General features: G+C 35.9%; 1 protein-coding gene across 1 annotated transcript; it reads left to right on the top strand.

Moving 5' to 3' along the window:
- The first annotated feature begins 5,703 nt into the window (after positions 1 to 5,703).
- On the top strand, positions 5,704 to 11,927 carry sat2a.1 (spermidine/spermine N1-acetyltransferase family member 2a, tandem duplicate 1). The gene is made up of 6 exons (XM_042512209.1): positions 5,704 to 5,942; positions 6,246 to 6,297; positions 7,239 to 7,322; positions 10,735 to 10,836; positions 10,917 to 10,957; positions 11,409 to 11,927. The coding sequence occupies exons 1-6, from the start codon at positions 5,880 to 5,882 to the stop codon at positions 11,574 to 11,576; spliced, it is 510 nt and encodes a 169-aa protein (XP_042368143.1). The 5' UTR covers positions 5,704 to 5,879; the 3' UTR covers positions 11,577 to 11,927.
- Positions 11,928 to 16,846: the final 4,919 nt, after the last annotated feature.

Raw genomic sequence — 16,846 nt, 5'->3', positions numbered from 1 at the left:
ACAGACAAAATTAAGAAAGAAAAAAAAAAGATTTACTGCACACCCTCTGCCACATTAACTCTAATTCTGTGGGAAATGCTCAAGTTGCCATTTGAGGAATTGCAGTTTTTGGCACTTTCGCATTGTTTTTTTTTCATCCCCAGAGGCTGTGGCTTAGTTAAGGGTAGATATTATGGAAAAAATTCAGATTTTGAAATACATATGATACACTCTGGCACAGCATCAGTGATGTAATGTGGGATCCCTGAAGGTTTCCAGTCTTTCATCACAGGACACCCTCACTCAGAGCAGCAACGCTCCCACTGATCCCGGCCCTCACAAACACTAAGAATTGCCCTTTACTTGCATACCAATCATCATTTTCTCTGGGTTTTTGTGGCGTTTCTCAGACGCACACAGCCCCGTGAGCGGCCCCACTCTCTCTTACTCACAGTCCACTGACTAATATCGTCTACAATGTTTCTAGCTGCCTGTGAGTGGGTCTGTAAAAGCTGTCAGGGGCTTCTTACGCACGTCATCAGCAGCTCCAGAGAGGCTGGCTGATGAAAACGGTGGCAGAGCTCTGTTTTTTCTGCTTGCGTCGTATGAAAGGAGCCATTACTCAGTCTTAAAGCGCCACACCGTCCTCCTGCTGGAGCTATTAATAGCCACAACCTCTGTTTTTTTGGGGTTTTTTTGAGGGAGAAAGCTGCCTACAGCAAAATCCCCCATTCCCTGTTCATTTCCTCCCCACCCACCGCTCTGCAGAATGCCGTGTACTGTGACAAATCTCACATAAATGTATTTTTAGCCCCGAGCACACCGCAGTCTTCTATTTATACTGTAATTTCAGTAGAATTAACATGTAAATAACCAAAGACGCTGAGGTCGACACGGTTATAAACATGCTGTTTGTGATTCTGAACTTTAAACATCAACTCTGAGATATTTGGCTGCTGAGTCTTTCATCAATTATTAGTTGAAACCGCACGTGATGGCTAAACCAGCTGTGGTTTCTACGTTGTCTGGTTTCACTGAGAATCATTACGCTACTCTTTAACTAAAGCGTCACACTGAGAAAATTAACTTTCACTACAGCTCCATGGTTTTGTGAATAGCACAACTACACAAAAACATCAAGAAGTACTTCATAAACACTGTTGCACTGTAAGTGAAAGTCTGCTTTAATAGGTCTGAGTTAATTTACTTCAACTGTCCTAGTAGTGGAAAACGTACTCAGCTCTTTTACTCAAGTAATACTATTAATATTACAATGTATAAGTAGGGAAGAAGGGGGATGTTTGTATCATTTTTGACATTTCTTTTAAATCAGTGCATCAAAAATTCTGCTTTTACCTGGTGTGGCTGTTATATCTGTAACACAACCCGAAAAAATGCATGGTTTATGCATGCAAGTGAAATGTGACAATTGTAGTAACATAACCTTGAGTCAAATGTGACAATATGAAATAAGAACTATGAAAAAACCCAACTTAAAACCTAAACTTCTTGACGATTTTGAAGTTAGCTTCGTCCTGGTTCCCTTGTCAAAAGGCCTATGGGATTTTTCCATTAGATTTTGGATTTCTTTTGCAGAAAATAGCCCCAGGCTCATCCTAAAATAAGCTTTCAACTGACCATCATCCAGGCGAAGCTCCTGCACAAGCTGGTTGCTGGTCTGAGAGTCTAATGATCCCACACGGATCTCTGTTTCCCTGCGACCAACGACCATCTGGGAAAAGCATCTCGCCCTAAATCAGAGCCAGAGCACGTGCCCTCTGCCTGGATATTTTTAATGCAGATACATTTTCAGGTATAGAGCTGTTTGCTTTGCAGAAAAACCGCGGTCAAGCCAAGGACATGCGATTCAGTGGTTGCGAAAATTACAAAAAGACGTTGATCAGGGCCTAAAAAGTCACAAAATAAGTCTAAGTTGCCATGAGATGATAAATGGCAAAATAAAGAAAAAGCAAAAAAAATCACAAATTTCTGTTCATGTTTTGGAATTTTCTCTAATCTTTGAGTTTTAGTTAAATATTGAACAATTTGACCTGAAACCTTGATTTAAAAAGTATCAGCTGGCAAATAAATGCAGGGAAGTGAACAGCAGAACTAAGATGTAGTTAAGTAGAAATCAAATGGGCTACCTCAAAATTATTCTTGAGTGCAGTATTTGAGGAAAAGTACTCTAAGAAAATGTTGTGAATGAAAATCCTGAAGGTTTTTGTTTTTGTGTAAACACAAAAGTTTGGCTTGAGCACAGATGTCACAGATGTCACTGCCTCAGCTTCAAAATAAGGGTCTCACAACTGCGACGTTTGGAGTTAAAAGACGACCTCGAGGTATGAGACGCATTTCACGTTATCACTACATCAATATCAACATTAGCTGGGAGCCTTTGTGGCATCCCATAGTTCCTGTCTATCTCTGCTGTCAACTTTATATTATTTGTAATTCATATTGTGAATTTTTGCTCATTTTCTGGTTAATATTTTGCACATTACAGCACAATCTCTATAGGTTTTCCACTTTAAAATGTATGTATTTTTACATATTTCTTATAGTTGTTTTGTTGTAATTTTTCTATTTTCTATTTAATCTCTTATCTTTTCGACTGTATTTATTGTTATGCACCAAAAAAACAAAACTAATTACTTGTTTGTGCAAACCTACTTGGCAATAAAACTGCTTTTTCTGATTCTGAACTACCAAAACAAAGTTCCTATTTCCTTCAAACCTTACTAATTTATTTATTATCCTTACAATGACTAATACTGTATAAACATGATTGTGTCGAGTAGAACATAAATACTTTATTCATCCCGTGAGAGAAATTGTTTTGTTGCAGTAGTAAAAAAGAGAGCAGCAACTGAATGAAATATTCGTTAAAAAGGGCAAAATAACGCAAATACATAAATACAAAGGAGGACACTTAACATAGAACAGAATAAAATAACAATAATAATAATAATAAGATATGTACAGTATGTGCAGAAAACAAACAAGATTAAAAAGAGCAATAAAAAAGAAAAAATGTGTGTAATGACGTAGTGATGTTACTCATGCTTTCAGTTTTAAACAGATGAACATCACAGACTGATAATGACTAATGTGAAATGATGCAGGGGAGCCTGCAGGAGCGTTCGCTTCACCCTCAGGCTTTGGGTGCGGTACATAAAGTTTATTGACGTGTCTGCTGAAGCTCATTATGTAGCAGCTGGTATCAGAGAATGAAGCCGTGAATGAGGCATTTTGACAGATTTTTACGAGATAATGTCATTCTTTAGTCTCAGTCTGGAGAAATTTATGTGTCATTCCAACCCTTTTTTTCCCACAAATAATGGTTTAATTACTTATTTCATTGAAAGAAAACGTGGATTTTTTTCAACTATATTTTCTGATGTTTTTTGTTTCTGACTGACTAATGAGAACAACAGTTTTGGAAACTGGTCCTGCAGCTGGTAGCTGCAAAACAGGCTGCTGAGTAACCACTTAGGGCATGTTTGCACCATAAATGTGCGTCTACTTAAAGTGTTTTTTTTGCCACTGACAGGCTCAGATTGTTATTAGTCTGATAACATCATGGAAAGATCCCTACAGAGATAGACCTTTTAGTTGAGGAGTAAGATCATTTTTGTTTAACATGAAACAGCCTGAAGTCGCTTTAACCAAACCCACCAAACTCCATTTAAATAAACAGTATTTTTGGTGTGTATTGAGCCAGCATATCTTCACATCTTTCTGGGTGAATTTAGGGTTTATTTCCACCAACTTAGAGTTGGTGATTGTTGGAACGGCGCAAAAGATGACCCAAGACAGCTTTTGTGACATTTGTTTTGTTTCTGTCGACTTTGAATAAAGTGTTTTTTAAGATGATAAAATTACTGTTTATTTAAATGGAGTCTGGTGGGTTCGATGGTAGCGATTTTTGTTTTGTTTTTTTTTGGTTAAACAAAAGAATCTTACTATTGAACAAAAAGTTGTGTCTCTGTAAGGATCCTTTGAATTGTGTTATCAGACACTTAGCACAATCTGAGCCTGTCAGTGGCAAAAATAAACACTTTTAGTGGTTAATGGTACGATATTACTGCTTTAGCACTCTTGCTCAATAATGCAGCAATTTCAAAAATAGTTGTTCCCATTAGTCAGACACAAAAACATAGGAAAATAAAGCCCAAGTTAAATTAAAAAAAATGGTTTTTTTTTAAAGAGCTACTCCTAACATATACATTTATATGAATTTCATTCAGACACATGCAGCTCTTCAGATAGTTTTCATTCATTCATGTGGTCGTTTTTCAGTCTAAGGCGTTCTCAGTTCCTCAGATGTTTGGGACTTACCGTTATGTCTGTCTGAAACACTAAATTCATGAGATCATTCTTATTTTTGGCGCTTAAGTTCACAGTATGCTGACATTTCCACAATGTGCGTCATCACAGGCAGCTTAAACGAAATATAGCCTCTCCAGTAGTGACACCTGCTGTGAAATTTAACTGTTTTTTTTTTTAGTTATATTATTTTTGGAAGAGATTAACACCCTTATAAATCTCATAGAGTATGATGAAACAGCCCTCCACCCAAACACAATAACCCACACAGACACACAGACTCTAGTATAAATATGTACTAATATATATAGTATTTTGTATGAAGCGAAAATGGCATTTAAAGTATAAAATGATGCTCCTGGGAATAAAGTGTTTCAGCCTTTGTGATGCAGGAAGTGAACTATTTCTGCTACTGATCCCACAGACATGAACACATTTATCAGAACTGCAAAAAGACTGAACACCATCAGTCCAACACCTTATAGCGCCCCCCAGAGGCTGCAGTGTTTATAACATCCCACAGAACTAAAGTATTTTACAGAAATGTAGGTTTATCCTGAAGAAACTCCATGTGTTAGTGACCTAAACCAAAGGGCTCAGCTCTCAGGAATTTTGTTTATCAGGTTCAGAAGCCAAATTCACAGTTTTAAGGTGAGACATGCAGGTTATTTTGACTCCATAACTATTATGACTAGTAGAGAAAAATAGTCAGAAAAATTCACATTTAGGAGTTTATTTCAGTTCACATTTATGTTCTTGGAATACAAATTTAATGTATGTTTAATTAAATAATGCCTCTTTTGCATATTCAAACCTAAATTTCAGAAAACTGGTTATTCAAAAAAATAACCATCTTAATGTAAATCATATCTCATAGTTATTATTTTTTTTACCCTGGTCATTTTTTCAATCTATAAAAATTTTTAAAATTTTACAATTCATATCTTTAAAGGCTGTTTTCTCAAATTGAATATTTTTAATACTTTGAGCCAAAAAGTTTCCACTCCAGCAGCACTCTAGTACATAAGATTTTCAATTTATAATCCTACCTTTATTCTGAAGGTTTTTACAAAGGCAGCTTATATATCATCCCTAGCTTTATTTATATATTTATTTACATTAAATACTTTTGTTCCCAAAAATGATTCAAGTTAAAAGTACAAATTCAAATTATGAATGTCAAAATATTAAAAAAAAAAAAAAATCAAATTATGCCACTCAAATTAATTTTCTTTCCTAATTCAGTTTCAAAATCAGAAATGTAAGTTTTCTAAAATCCGAACATTTTCTGGGATGCAGGACTGTGATAAATCCCAAATGGTTAGCAGCTGAAGTTTCTAAAGCTTTTCTACAGGATGTTTTGTGATCCGATAATGCGCCTGTTAGTCCACACGGGGAGCTGCTGGTTTGGCGACCCCGTCACTTCCTGGAGGAGGGGAGCGCTCGCAGCCCGTGTTTTCGGACCTCAGCTTCAGACCTCCACAGTCGGTTTTTTGGCGTTACATCCGTCAGGATCCACCGGAAGACTACCACGCACTGTGAGCATCACATCATCAGACCCACGCGACAACATGGACTTCTCTATCCGCGCGGCCAATGTGGAGGACTGCAAGGACATCGCGCGGATGATCATGGTGAGAGGACACGTGCAGCGCAGCTGGATGTGACACGGAAGACGTTTAGTAGCCTGTGATTCATTGAATTACGTCAATACATGCTTCAGATATACAGGATGCAGCGATTATTAGATTATTGAGATATTATTGGATGTTTTCTTAGAGCGCGCGCGCACACCAGATGTTAGTTTCAGTGCAAATAAGGCCGCAGGATAACGGACATTTCTAGGTTAAAGAATTGTGGTGTTTCAGAAATAGTAAAAACAGATCAATACTGATTATATTTGTGTGTGTGTGTGTGTGTGTGTTTTTTTTTTACAGGAGTTGGCTGAATATGAGAAAGTCTCAGAACATGTGAAAATCACACAGAGAGGTACTGTATTAACAGCTGTTCCCCAAAAAATATTCAGCTAAAAATTACTGTAAATGTACCGTTATATACTTTGACCTTATTTGACCTTCATTAAAAAAAAAAAAACAATCTAAAATTATGCTCAATATAGGGACTATGGCGTTCAATTGTTATTGCAATGTCTATTTATGCATCTAAACATATGGTGAAGTATTGCATACAGGGATTTTTTTTGAGTTAATTGAGTTAAATTTTGAGTTAATTTCAGCAGAAAACTGCACTTTAAAAGAACATATTCTTTCGTTTTTTTGATATAAAATTAAACTGTTACATTTTTGCAATATTAGAAGCTACAAAAATGAAATACACGTAAAGGGGCAGTTTACTCCTAAATAAAAAAAAATGCATATTTTTCCTCTTACCTGTTGCAGGGTTCCTGCAGTTTAAAGCATGCTAGATTTTAGACATTTTAAGATTTTTAATGCCACTCAGAATTAAGTTTAAGACCAATTTTCTAATTAAATTTTTTATTTTGCCCAGTTTTTTTTTTTTATTGTAACATAAACATGACTTTCTCTCTTGGTCCAGAAAAAAAATTAGATTATCAACGCCAAAGACAGCCCTTTTTAGAGTGAAACACATCCAAAAAGAAAGACTGTGACCTTACTGTATTATCATTGATGACTTCAATGCCATTTAATACTTTTTAAGGATCGGCGGGAACCCTGTGCGGTAGTATTTTTAAATCTCGATACACTACATCTAAATACACTGAAAAACTCAACAGCAATGTCTCTCTCCAGAAATCATGACCTGGTTACTCAAGATAATCCACAGATTTGCCAACTTGTTACAGCAGTTTCAGACCTTAAGAACATCATGAAATATATGACGTGAATTTCAGGGAAAACCATCACAAGAATATCACATATACAGTATGTTTTTTTCTATTTTGTGTGCAGACTTGGAGCAGGACGGCTTCTCCAAGAACCCGTTCTTTCATGGGATCGTCGCTGAGGTGCCCGAACAGCACAAAACCAAAGACGGTGAGGGGAGAACCATCAGTGACACTGTTTACTTCACTATCACAAATTAGCAAACAATCATTTGTATGTAGATGCATACCTATAGTTTCATACAAACTAAAAGATAAGTGTTATAAAGCTACACTTCTGCTACCATGCAGCCAGTGATCGATGTATCAGCAGGTAGTTTAATCAGCTCTCTAAAGGAACACGTCCGTTATGACCTCACTGTTTGGACTGTGACCAGAAGAACGACATCATTTAAACTGTTTGCACAAAAATGACAAAGCATCAGCATTTTTCCTGCACTACAAGTCAGACCTGATTGTCCCTTTAACCCCTTGGAACCTGGATTGTCATCATTTTTCATATTTAACCCGCAAAACCTGAGCAAATTGATTTCTTTTGGAAACATGAGGATGTTAAATGTGTCTATGTTAAAATGCTAAAAACTATACTCATAATTATCATAACCATATACTTTTATAGTAGATTTTACAGAAATAAAAAATCTATGCACTTTTTTTCTCCAAATTTTCTTTTTTTTTTGGTGCTTATTTTCAGGTCATTTACTTGTTACCTTTTTTTTTTTAATTTCTGCAAATTTTGAGCCATGTTTTGCAAGTTGCTCATTGCCTTCTACCCACTTTGCTCAGGTTTTATTTGAGTTTTAGCTTTACCCGTGGTTCATGAATTAAATGGGAATACTATTATTTTGTCTCATCCTTAACCCCAAAGATTGACTATTTAACGGGAGGGTTAGCTCAAAAAGATAAATCTGAACTGTAGCTAGGAAGAAAAAATAACCATTTAGGTTTGTTTGGTTGCTGTTTGATCAATGTGTTTTTGTGAAATCAAGAGGAGAGAAAGTTGTAATATGCAGGAATCTCTTAAAGAAACTGTTTACCCAGAAGTGACATTTGTGGTCTCTAAGGTTGTTGAGGCAGTTTGTGCAGTCTGGCCTTTGAAGCCACTCAATCTCACTTTGAGTCCAAAAGTCTGTTTTTTCTTCGTTATCTGAGTTTTCAACACATGCAAAGCTCTTTTAGCTCCTATCTACCCTCAAGTGCCTCTCGCTCAGACGCAGAAAGTCATACACTACTCTGTAAAAATACACTGTTTAAAGTTAAAAAAGTAGTGCCCTGGCTGCTCTAAATTCTCGAGTTGAATAAATTTAACAGACAAGTTGAATCATTACAAAATTATCTCAAATTCAGTCGACTTTAAATCTTGAGGCAGCCTGGACACTAACCTTTTTAAGCTAAAACAAATTTCACATTAACATTTTGCCTTATAAAGTTTATACTGGCAAACTTGTCAACAAATGATTGCTTAATCAATCATCAGGATTATTTAAACAAATATGGAGCAAAAGATTAATACATTTAAAGTTGTGTTTCTGCTGGCCGGTGAAATGTAAATCCAATTTTCTCTCTCTTTTAGCTCTTTTTTTGGTCTCCACCAACTCTTAAAGGAAACATATTTGTCTTTAGCAGCTAAATGTTCCACAATGTTCACTGGTTATAAGACAACCTAGTCTTTCTTTTTTTTGGATAAAAACAGCTGATAGAGCAGTGAGGGTGCACCAAAAAGCAGTCAAACACAGTCATCTCACAATTGTGTTTTATCGATATTTCGAAAATATCACTTAAATTTTGCATAAATCTATGATGGAAAGTTTGCATGGAAAAGAGTGGAAAGGTGATACTGTGTGCTTGATAAGTAAAAACATTTGAACTTAATTGCTTTTTTTTAAAAAAAATTTCATACATCACTAATAAGTAAGATCTTTGCTTTATCACTACTAATTTACTAAAATTTTGATGAATAAAACAACCAAGTCAACTCTTCTAAATAACCTTTTCTTAAATTATGAGTTCATAAATGTACTTTAGAGCTGCTGAATTTAACACTTTCTGTCAGACAGTCACCAGGTCCGTCAGTCTACATTTATTAGCTCTGTTACCTAATGTGACGGCACGCTGCCGAAGTGACCTCTCTCGTCACACAGCACTTATATAACAACTCTAACACACTGCTTTTCCTCAGAATACAGCAACGAGAACATTAACATACGCTCTGCTGCCCAGCTGGGCCCTTTTCTTCCATGACACAGTGCTTTTTCCATACAGTCACTGCTGTCTGCAGACCTCTGATATCCGACTCCACACTGAGGAGCGACCGCCTGTCTGTGTGTGTTTGACTTTACCACCTCCAGGCCGATAATCAAACACGTTCATAGCCAAACGGCTTCTCCGTCAACTTATATATGCATAGAATCAGCCTAATATGCAAGATAGAAATTAAGAAAAAGGCAAAAAATAGGTGGTGATTTCTACCTGTTAAAAAGATGCTATCTTGTTTTTGTCATAATGAAAACTACGACCAGCATTTACGGATGGGCAATTTAAAGATATTATCTCGTATCGCTATATATCGTCTTCGATATTGGATATTGTTATATCGTGATATGGAAATAAATGTTTTTTTCCTTATTATAAAGGTTGCATTACAGTAAAGAGATGCAACTTTCTCAACCTGGTCATAAATAAAATAATTAATAAATAGTTAAAAAAATGTTCTATTCTGTCTCCCAGTTCCAGCATTAATAAAGTGCTTTTGAGAAGACTTAAAAATAGAGATATATATCATGTATAGAGAGACATAGCCTAAAAATATCCACTATCATTTTCAGCCCGTATTGCAGTCCTACCAGCAATGAACAAATTACAGCAATACGAACAACCAAAACGTATAATCCCTCGATTTTTCTGCTTTGTTGGACAACAAATTCACTGTTGAATCTCTTTTTTTCTGACACTAAAAGGCATGTGGTGCAAAGAAAAACAAACGGGTGACTTGTACAAACACAAATAGACAAAAACTGTTGTAAACAAGCAGTGTAAACACTTTAAATCTTAAACAGTGGCTTTAAATAGCAAACAAGGAGTTTGACTTTTCCTCGTTGTGGGACTATTGAAGGAGTATAATAAAGGATTATCTTGTTTTTTATCTTAACGTGTTAACACTTCAGTCTAAAGGTTAGGTTTGAAGCTTGAAATGATCGCCCCTGCTGAATGATACCGGCGACATTCTTTCCCTATTATCACGCCCAAATCTCAAAATTGTCCAAACATGCCGGGCTGCACCCAGTCAGTGTCTGTGAGATCCTGTTTGCCATAAAGTACTGGATTATTAATCATAACTTCACTTATGTAATATTACTGGCCACTGAAATCAATCCAAAAATGATAAAACCGTCACTTAACATCTCCTTTATTCCTGGATGAAGGCAGAGTAGCTAATTTAGGAGAAAATGACTGACAGAACGAATAATCCAGTTTCCTATAAAAGTTGATGGCTGTAACTCAAATAACCTGCTCTCTACCACTCCCTGGTGCACTGATTTGACATTTCTTTTTTGTGTTTTTAGGTCATACGAAGATCGGATATGCACTTTACTTCTATTCCTACAGCTCGTGGTCGGGCAGAGCCGTTTATATGGAGGACTTGTACGTGATGCCTGAGTTCAGAGGTACGGTATAGTGTTGAGAAAATGCACATTGTCTGGAGGAAAAAAGAAGTCTGAAGTAATTTGTGGTGTCTGACTTTCAGGGAAGGGCATTGGCAAAGCACTGATGAGCAAAGTCGCTCAGGTGAGTAAAAACAGTAATACATACTTTAACTGTGACTGTACAGGAAATGTACTATATACGCTGAACGAGGGACCGCTGAGAATATTTTTGACAGGTTTAAATTTAGCTACTCTTCAGCTTACTGCACTGGGTTGTACACTGAAATGGGTGTTATGTTTCCAAATGTTAATGCAGCTGGTCGGCTGTGCATCAGCAAAGCCAACAGAAAGCAAAATATAATATAATATATTTACTTTACAAAACATCAAAATTTCACCAACTTGACTAGTTTAACTTGGACTAAAAGGAAAGCCTCTTGTATTTCACATCATTTTGCAGTTTTTTTCTTTAAAAATGACCAAAACTGACCTTTGAGGAGGTCAAATAATACATATCTCTTGGAGCGTGCATGCATTTACACATTACGCATTCCCACACATCAGCGCTCGTGTCTGTCTCCCCGCTCTTATAGCTCGGCCTGGCTGCCGGCTGCAACCAGCTCAACTTCACCGTCCTGGACTGGAACAAATCCTCTATGGACTTTTACATCAAGCAGGGAAGCTTCAACATCACGACTACCATGGGCTACCACTGTATGCGCTGCGAGGGAGAGGCGCTGGAGCACCTGGCCCAACCTTAACCCGACGGCGGGCTCATGACGGCGTCACGCAGTGCAGGGATAGAGCACCACTCAGTGGCCCCGTTCCAAAACTTGACGATGACAATCGTTAATCTGGTAAAAGCAGATTATTGAAATAGTTGACTGTTTGTTAAGCTCTGCACCCCTTATTTCTGGGACTATACCTATCAAGTTTTCCATGCCAGTACAGCACAAATGCGTCTAACAATTATAACTGAAGTGGGTTTACAATGACAATAGTTTACAACAATGGGTCACGTGTTTTACGGAGGTACACGAAAGAAGGTTTACTCATTTTTTCTGAGAATTTTGTCTCACAACAACTAATTTGATTAGCTCTGTTAGCTTGCATTAGCTCATATGCTGACACCAACTCATTTTATTTGCTGAAAACAGCTGTTGTTAGCCAGCAGGAGCTATCAGAGCCCTTGTTTCGTCATCAAAAAGCCAATGTGATTTTTCAATTGGTTTTTAAATCATTGCAGAAAATAAGCTCTGTGGCAAACGAACATTTGAGATACTTAAATCTATCCTATAGTATTATTATTTCAATTAAATTAGCCGTACTTACACCTAAGATATTTAATTATTATTTGCCTTATGTGGAACAATGTGGATTGTGCAGTAACTGGTTATTTACAGGGTTTTAGTCTAGTAATGCATTATTTTAGATAATTAAGGTGAAGGACAAATTATATTCTCTTTTTTGTGGTTGCATTTATATGTGAGTGTGTGAAGACTCCCCTTACCTTTTAACAGTCAGGGATAAATGTCTGAGTTTAGTAAACATCAGTTCATTTTAAAACATAAATATTAAAATATTCAAAGCAATTTAATAAAATAATTCTATATAATTCTATGCATAGTATTGAGTATTTCAATAGGATGTATTTCAGATAATGATGGCAAAGGAGAGAAATAAGACAGGGAGAAAGGCGGGCAAAGAATCAGGTTAGGAAACTGTTTTAGGTCTTTTAACAGACTTTTCGGTGTCCCACATGACTGTCCCACTTTAGCAAATCCTAACTGTCTGATATAAAGTGGCACTAAGAGTACTGATATATCTGACATTACTTTTATGTGTGCAATATCTCTATTTTTATTTGTTTTTTGGTCATGTTTTTGATATCCGGAGCAGCACTGGTTGTGAATTTAATGTCTTGGCTTCATATTGCAATATATTCTATACGTTTTGAATGCAAAAATAAAAAAAGTCCAATATTCACTCTACGAGGTATCGCTATAGGCACACCACTTCAACATACACCTGCTGTGCCTTGCTATGGTTCAAAGAGGGGTTTTGCAAACAGTCAATTTGCATATATTAAGAGAGTCAAAGATGCCATTTTAAGTATTGGAATGGGGCCTATGCAATACATTAAAATAATATGTAACCGAGGCACTGAAATCAGCGATTTGTGTTTTTCCTTTTTGATTTGTTATGACCCAGAGCACCTTTGATTTTGGCGTTAAATGGATCAGATAACTTCTCTTCCTGTTAGTAAATGCAGAAATGATTGGGGGAGAGACGAGAAAAGGTCCGACACGAGTGTGCATGTGTGTAGTGTAGCGGTGGGGATTTTAGAGAAAGTCCTTCACAATTTATCGTCTAGGATATTTTGTTTTTTGCACAAAAATGCAGAAAAACCTTTTGCATTGCTAAGCCGAGATGAACGATTCGTTGTGCGATTGTTGGAAAAGAGCGACTTTTTGGTGTGTTATCCCTTTAAATTACTTATGACAACAGCAACCAAAGAGTCGGTCGCCTCTCCCCCTCGTCTTCCAGATGAGGAGCTGTGAAGCTGTTGTGAAGCACAATGTTGGTATTTGCACTGTTTTCTTCCTTTTAAGCCATGTGTGTACTCAGTGATAGAATTAGAGGAACCAGTTGAACCTTAACTTACTTCCATGTAGAAAAAGCAACTTTTTGGGCTGGTTTCAAAGGAATGAGCCCAGAATCAGACAAAGACGATCCATCTGGTGGAATTTAAAAAATAAAAGCCTTGGACTGGGCTCAGTGCGTGTCTTTGAACCTGTCCTGCTAAAATGAAAGGGGCATAAGTCTGGTCTGCACTTCTGTTTCATATCCAGTCTAATTTTTCTTTCTGTATCATTTCCAGAAATTTAATGGAAACAGTCTGACTTGTGGGTTATATTTAGTTGGTTTTCTCTCACTCTAAACAAGTAAAAGCCACTGACCCTCCTTTGTAGCTTTTGCAATTTGTTTCAAACTTTGTTTACAAAATAATTTAACTGAGTAAAGAATGCACTTTTGTTTTTTATTTATTTTTGGGATATTGGGTTGTAAAGTATTCCTGTATGTAGCCCAAAGGGTCAAAACAGGACATTTCAGAAAACACGATATCTCACATAACATTTAACAAAACGCTGACATTTCACAAAAAACACGACAACTTTTCACAAAACACAACATTTAACAAAACGCTGACATTTCACAAAAAACACGACAACTTTTCACAAAACACAACATTCAACAAAACGCTGACATTTCACAAAACACACAACATTTAACAAAACTGACATTTCACAAAAAACACAACATTTAACAAAACGCTGACATTTCACAAAACACAACCTTTCACAAAACACAACATTTAACAAAACGCTGACATTTCACAAAAAAACATTGCAGAAAACAAAACGACATTTAAAAAAACACATTTCACATATTTCACAAACCACAACAAAGCATAAAAATACAACACAGACCTTTCACGAACAAAACATTTTAAGACACAACACTCTTTCACAAAACACAACATTTAACATGACACTGACATTTCACAAAAAAAACGTACTATTTCACAAAACACACCATTTCAGAAACAAAATGACATTTAACAAAAAACAACTAATTAGAAAACACAATATTTCACAAAGCACAACCTTGTTTCACAACACACTACGACATTTTATAACACATAACATATCACAAAGCACCACAATGTATTTATGTTTTCTGAAATGTCTTTTGTGAAATATTGTCGTGTCGTGTTTCTTTTTCTGAAATGCTGCGTTTTGACCCGCAGGGCCAGTGTGCAAAATCTATGCACAGAAGTACATTTAATGTGCTGTCGTTTTGCAATAACAGAGTGCATGCCCTCAAGATCAATATAGAGTCCAAGGGAACATCAAGAGATATTTATAAACCATCATGTCTGCAACTTCCCATCAGCGTGCCAGACTCAGAGCTAAAAGTATACAACTTGATACTTTGTTCCCAGCATGGAAAACTGAATCCAAATCCAAGTTTAACCCTGACTCCGGTCAAATCTCTGCAATAAATCGGACTTTGAAGAGCATTTTGTGCTTTCGAAACACAAGAAAAATAAATAAATATTTGAAATGTTATTCAACTTTTACTGTGCAGGGTATGTGATAACTATACAGCGTAACAGGAGACAACTATGTTGATGTGCTGGGCTCGTTTCTACGACTGATGCTGTTAAGTTGTCAGGAAGAGACATGAGTTACTCAGTGTATCATTCACACTGTAAGATATATTCAGTACTGAGTTCAATACTGTGTCATTAAATGCTATGTGAAGTCTTTGATGTTTTCTGCCAGCAGAGGCGTTTGTTGTAATCTGTCTGATTTTGTCAATAGAGATGATCCTAGTTGAGTGGAAATCCTGTGAATCCAAAAAGTAAAGTTTTCAGGGACATTGAGAGTTTAAGACTTCTTCTAAGGAGTTTTTAAAGGGCTTCACGAGATAACAAAAAAACAGAAACAACCTCAAACCACAAAAGGAAGGAAGGAAATTTGTTAACTGAGACATCTAAGTGATTCACAGGTTTTTCACGTGACCAGTGAAAATGTTGGATGCCATGATTTCACTCTACAAAAAACACATTTAGTGTAATTTACTGTAAATTATGATTCATTAGAAAACATCTAAAGCCATGTTACATTTAGAACGTGCATGAGAAAAGTATTTCCTGTGGTCACCAAGTTTTGAAAACCAAGGCTGTGTTTTACTGTTTACTTGTTTGACTGCTCCGTCTCGTTGACACAGAGGAATAAAATCTCTCTGACTGCAGTTAAAAAACAGTGTTGCTTCACAGCTGTGTGTCCACGTCACAGTCTCTTCAGTCTGAGTGAATTTAGCAGATAAGCTCTATTACTCAGGTACGTGTAAACACATATGAGGAATTTGACTTTTTTTATTGTTTGTTGTCTTTTTTTTTGTTTGTTCTAATACAAAGAAATAGAAATAGAGCTTAAAACAACAACAAAGCTGAAGCAAAGTAGACAAATATTTAGCTATTATGTAAGTACAATTGTTGAAAGAAGATATAAAGTAGTGCATAGGTCTTTAGGTCAGACTTTCTGTAAATTGTAAACAGTTACTCAGTAGTGCAAAGCTGCAGAGTGCAAATACGTCAGAACAAATATTGAATGATTAACCCTTTGAAACCAGGATCAGCATCACTCTTCTTGTGCTGCGTTCACACCTTTTACACGTATTTGAAAGCCTGAGCACATTGGTTTGCTCTCTTTTGAAAACATGAGAAAAAAGGACGATAACAAGAAATGTTCCACAAATTGGAGGAAATTATTTTTAAAATTGTTACAGGGTAAAATCCCCAATTAACTATATTTATAAGTATCATGATTAAATATTACAAATGTTTTACTGAATAAATGTTATTTTTTAAAGCTTTTTTTCCAGGCAATTCAATTTTCTTGATAATTTGTTTGTTTGTCTTTTGTATTTTCAGGTAATTTTCTTGGACTTTTTACTTTCTTCTTATTTTTGGGTCAAACTTCTTATTTTTTTAAATTTTAGGTATTTATCTTGCAATTTTTTGTAATTTTTTCGGGTCAAGTTTTTTCTTGCCCCTTTCCTGTGTGTTTGAAAGAAATCACGCCAATTTTATCAGGTTTCAATGGGTTAATGCAATGGGTTGCTTATCTGTGCTTATCTAAATTCAATTAATGTAAATCTGAAATGATTCGCATTTGGAAAAATAACTAAATATATAAATAATGTAAGACACAGCTCAAAAGCAAGAAATTAGCAAAAGAAAGAAAGAAAGAAAAGTAATTAAGAAAAGCAAAAAGTCATGTAAAAAACAAAAACAAACAAGAACGTTGCCTGGAAAAAAAGGTCTGAAAAATATAGATTTTTAAAAATATTTTTTCTGTCACATAATTTATAATAATTTATAATCATTATAAACACCCCCTAATTATAAATCCATGACCCTGGTTCAATGCAAGAGTACTTTATTGGGAGATTTTCTTTT

This window comes from Plectropomus leopardus, chromosome 23, assembly GCF_008729295.1.
Source record: "Plectropomus leopardus isolate mb chromosome 23, YSFRI_Pleo_2.0, whole genome shotgun sequence".
NCBI classification, from domain to species: Eukaryota; Metazoa; Chordata; class Actinopteri; order Perciformes; family Serranidae; genus Plectropomus; species Plectropomus leopardus.
The sequence above is the reverse complement of the archived record's forward strand: the minus strand, read 5'-3'. Positions and strand labels throughout refer to the sequence as shown.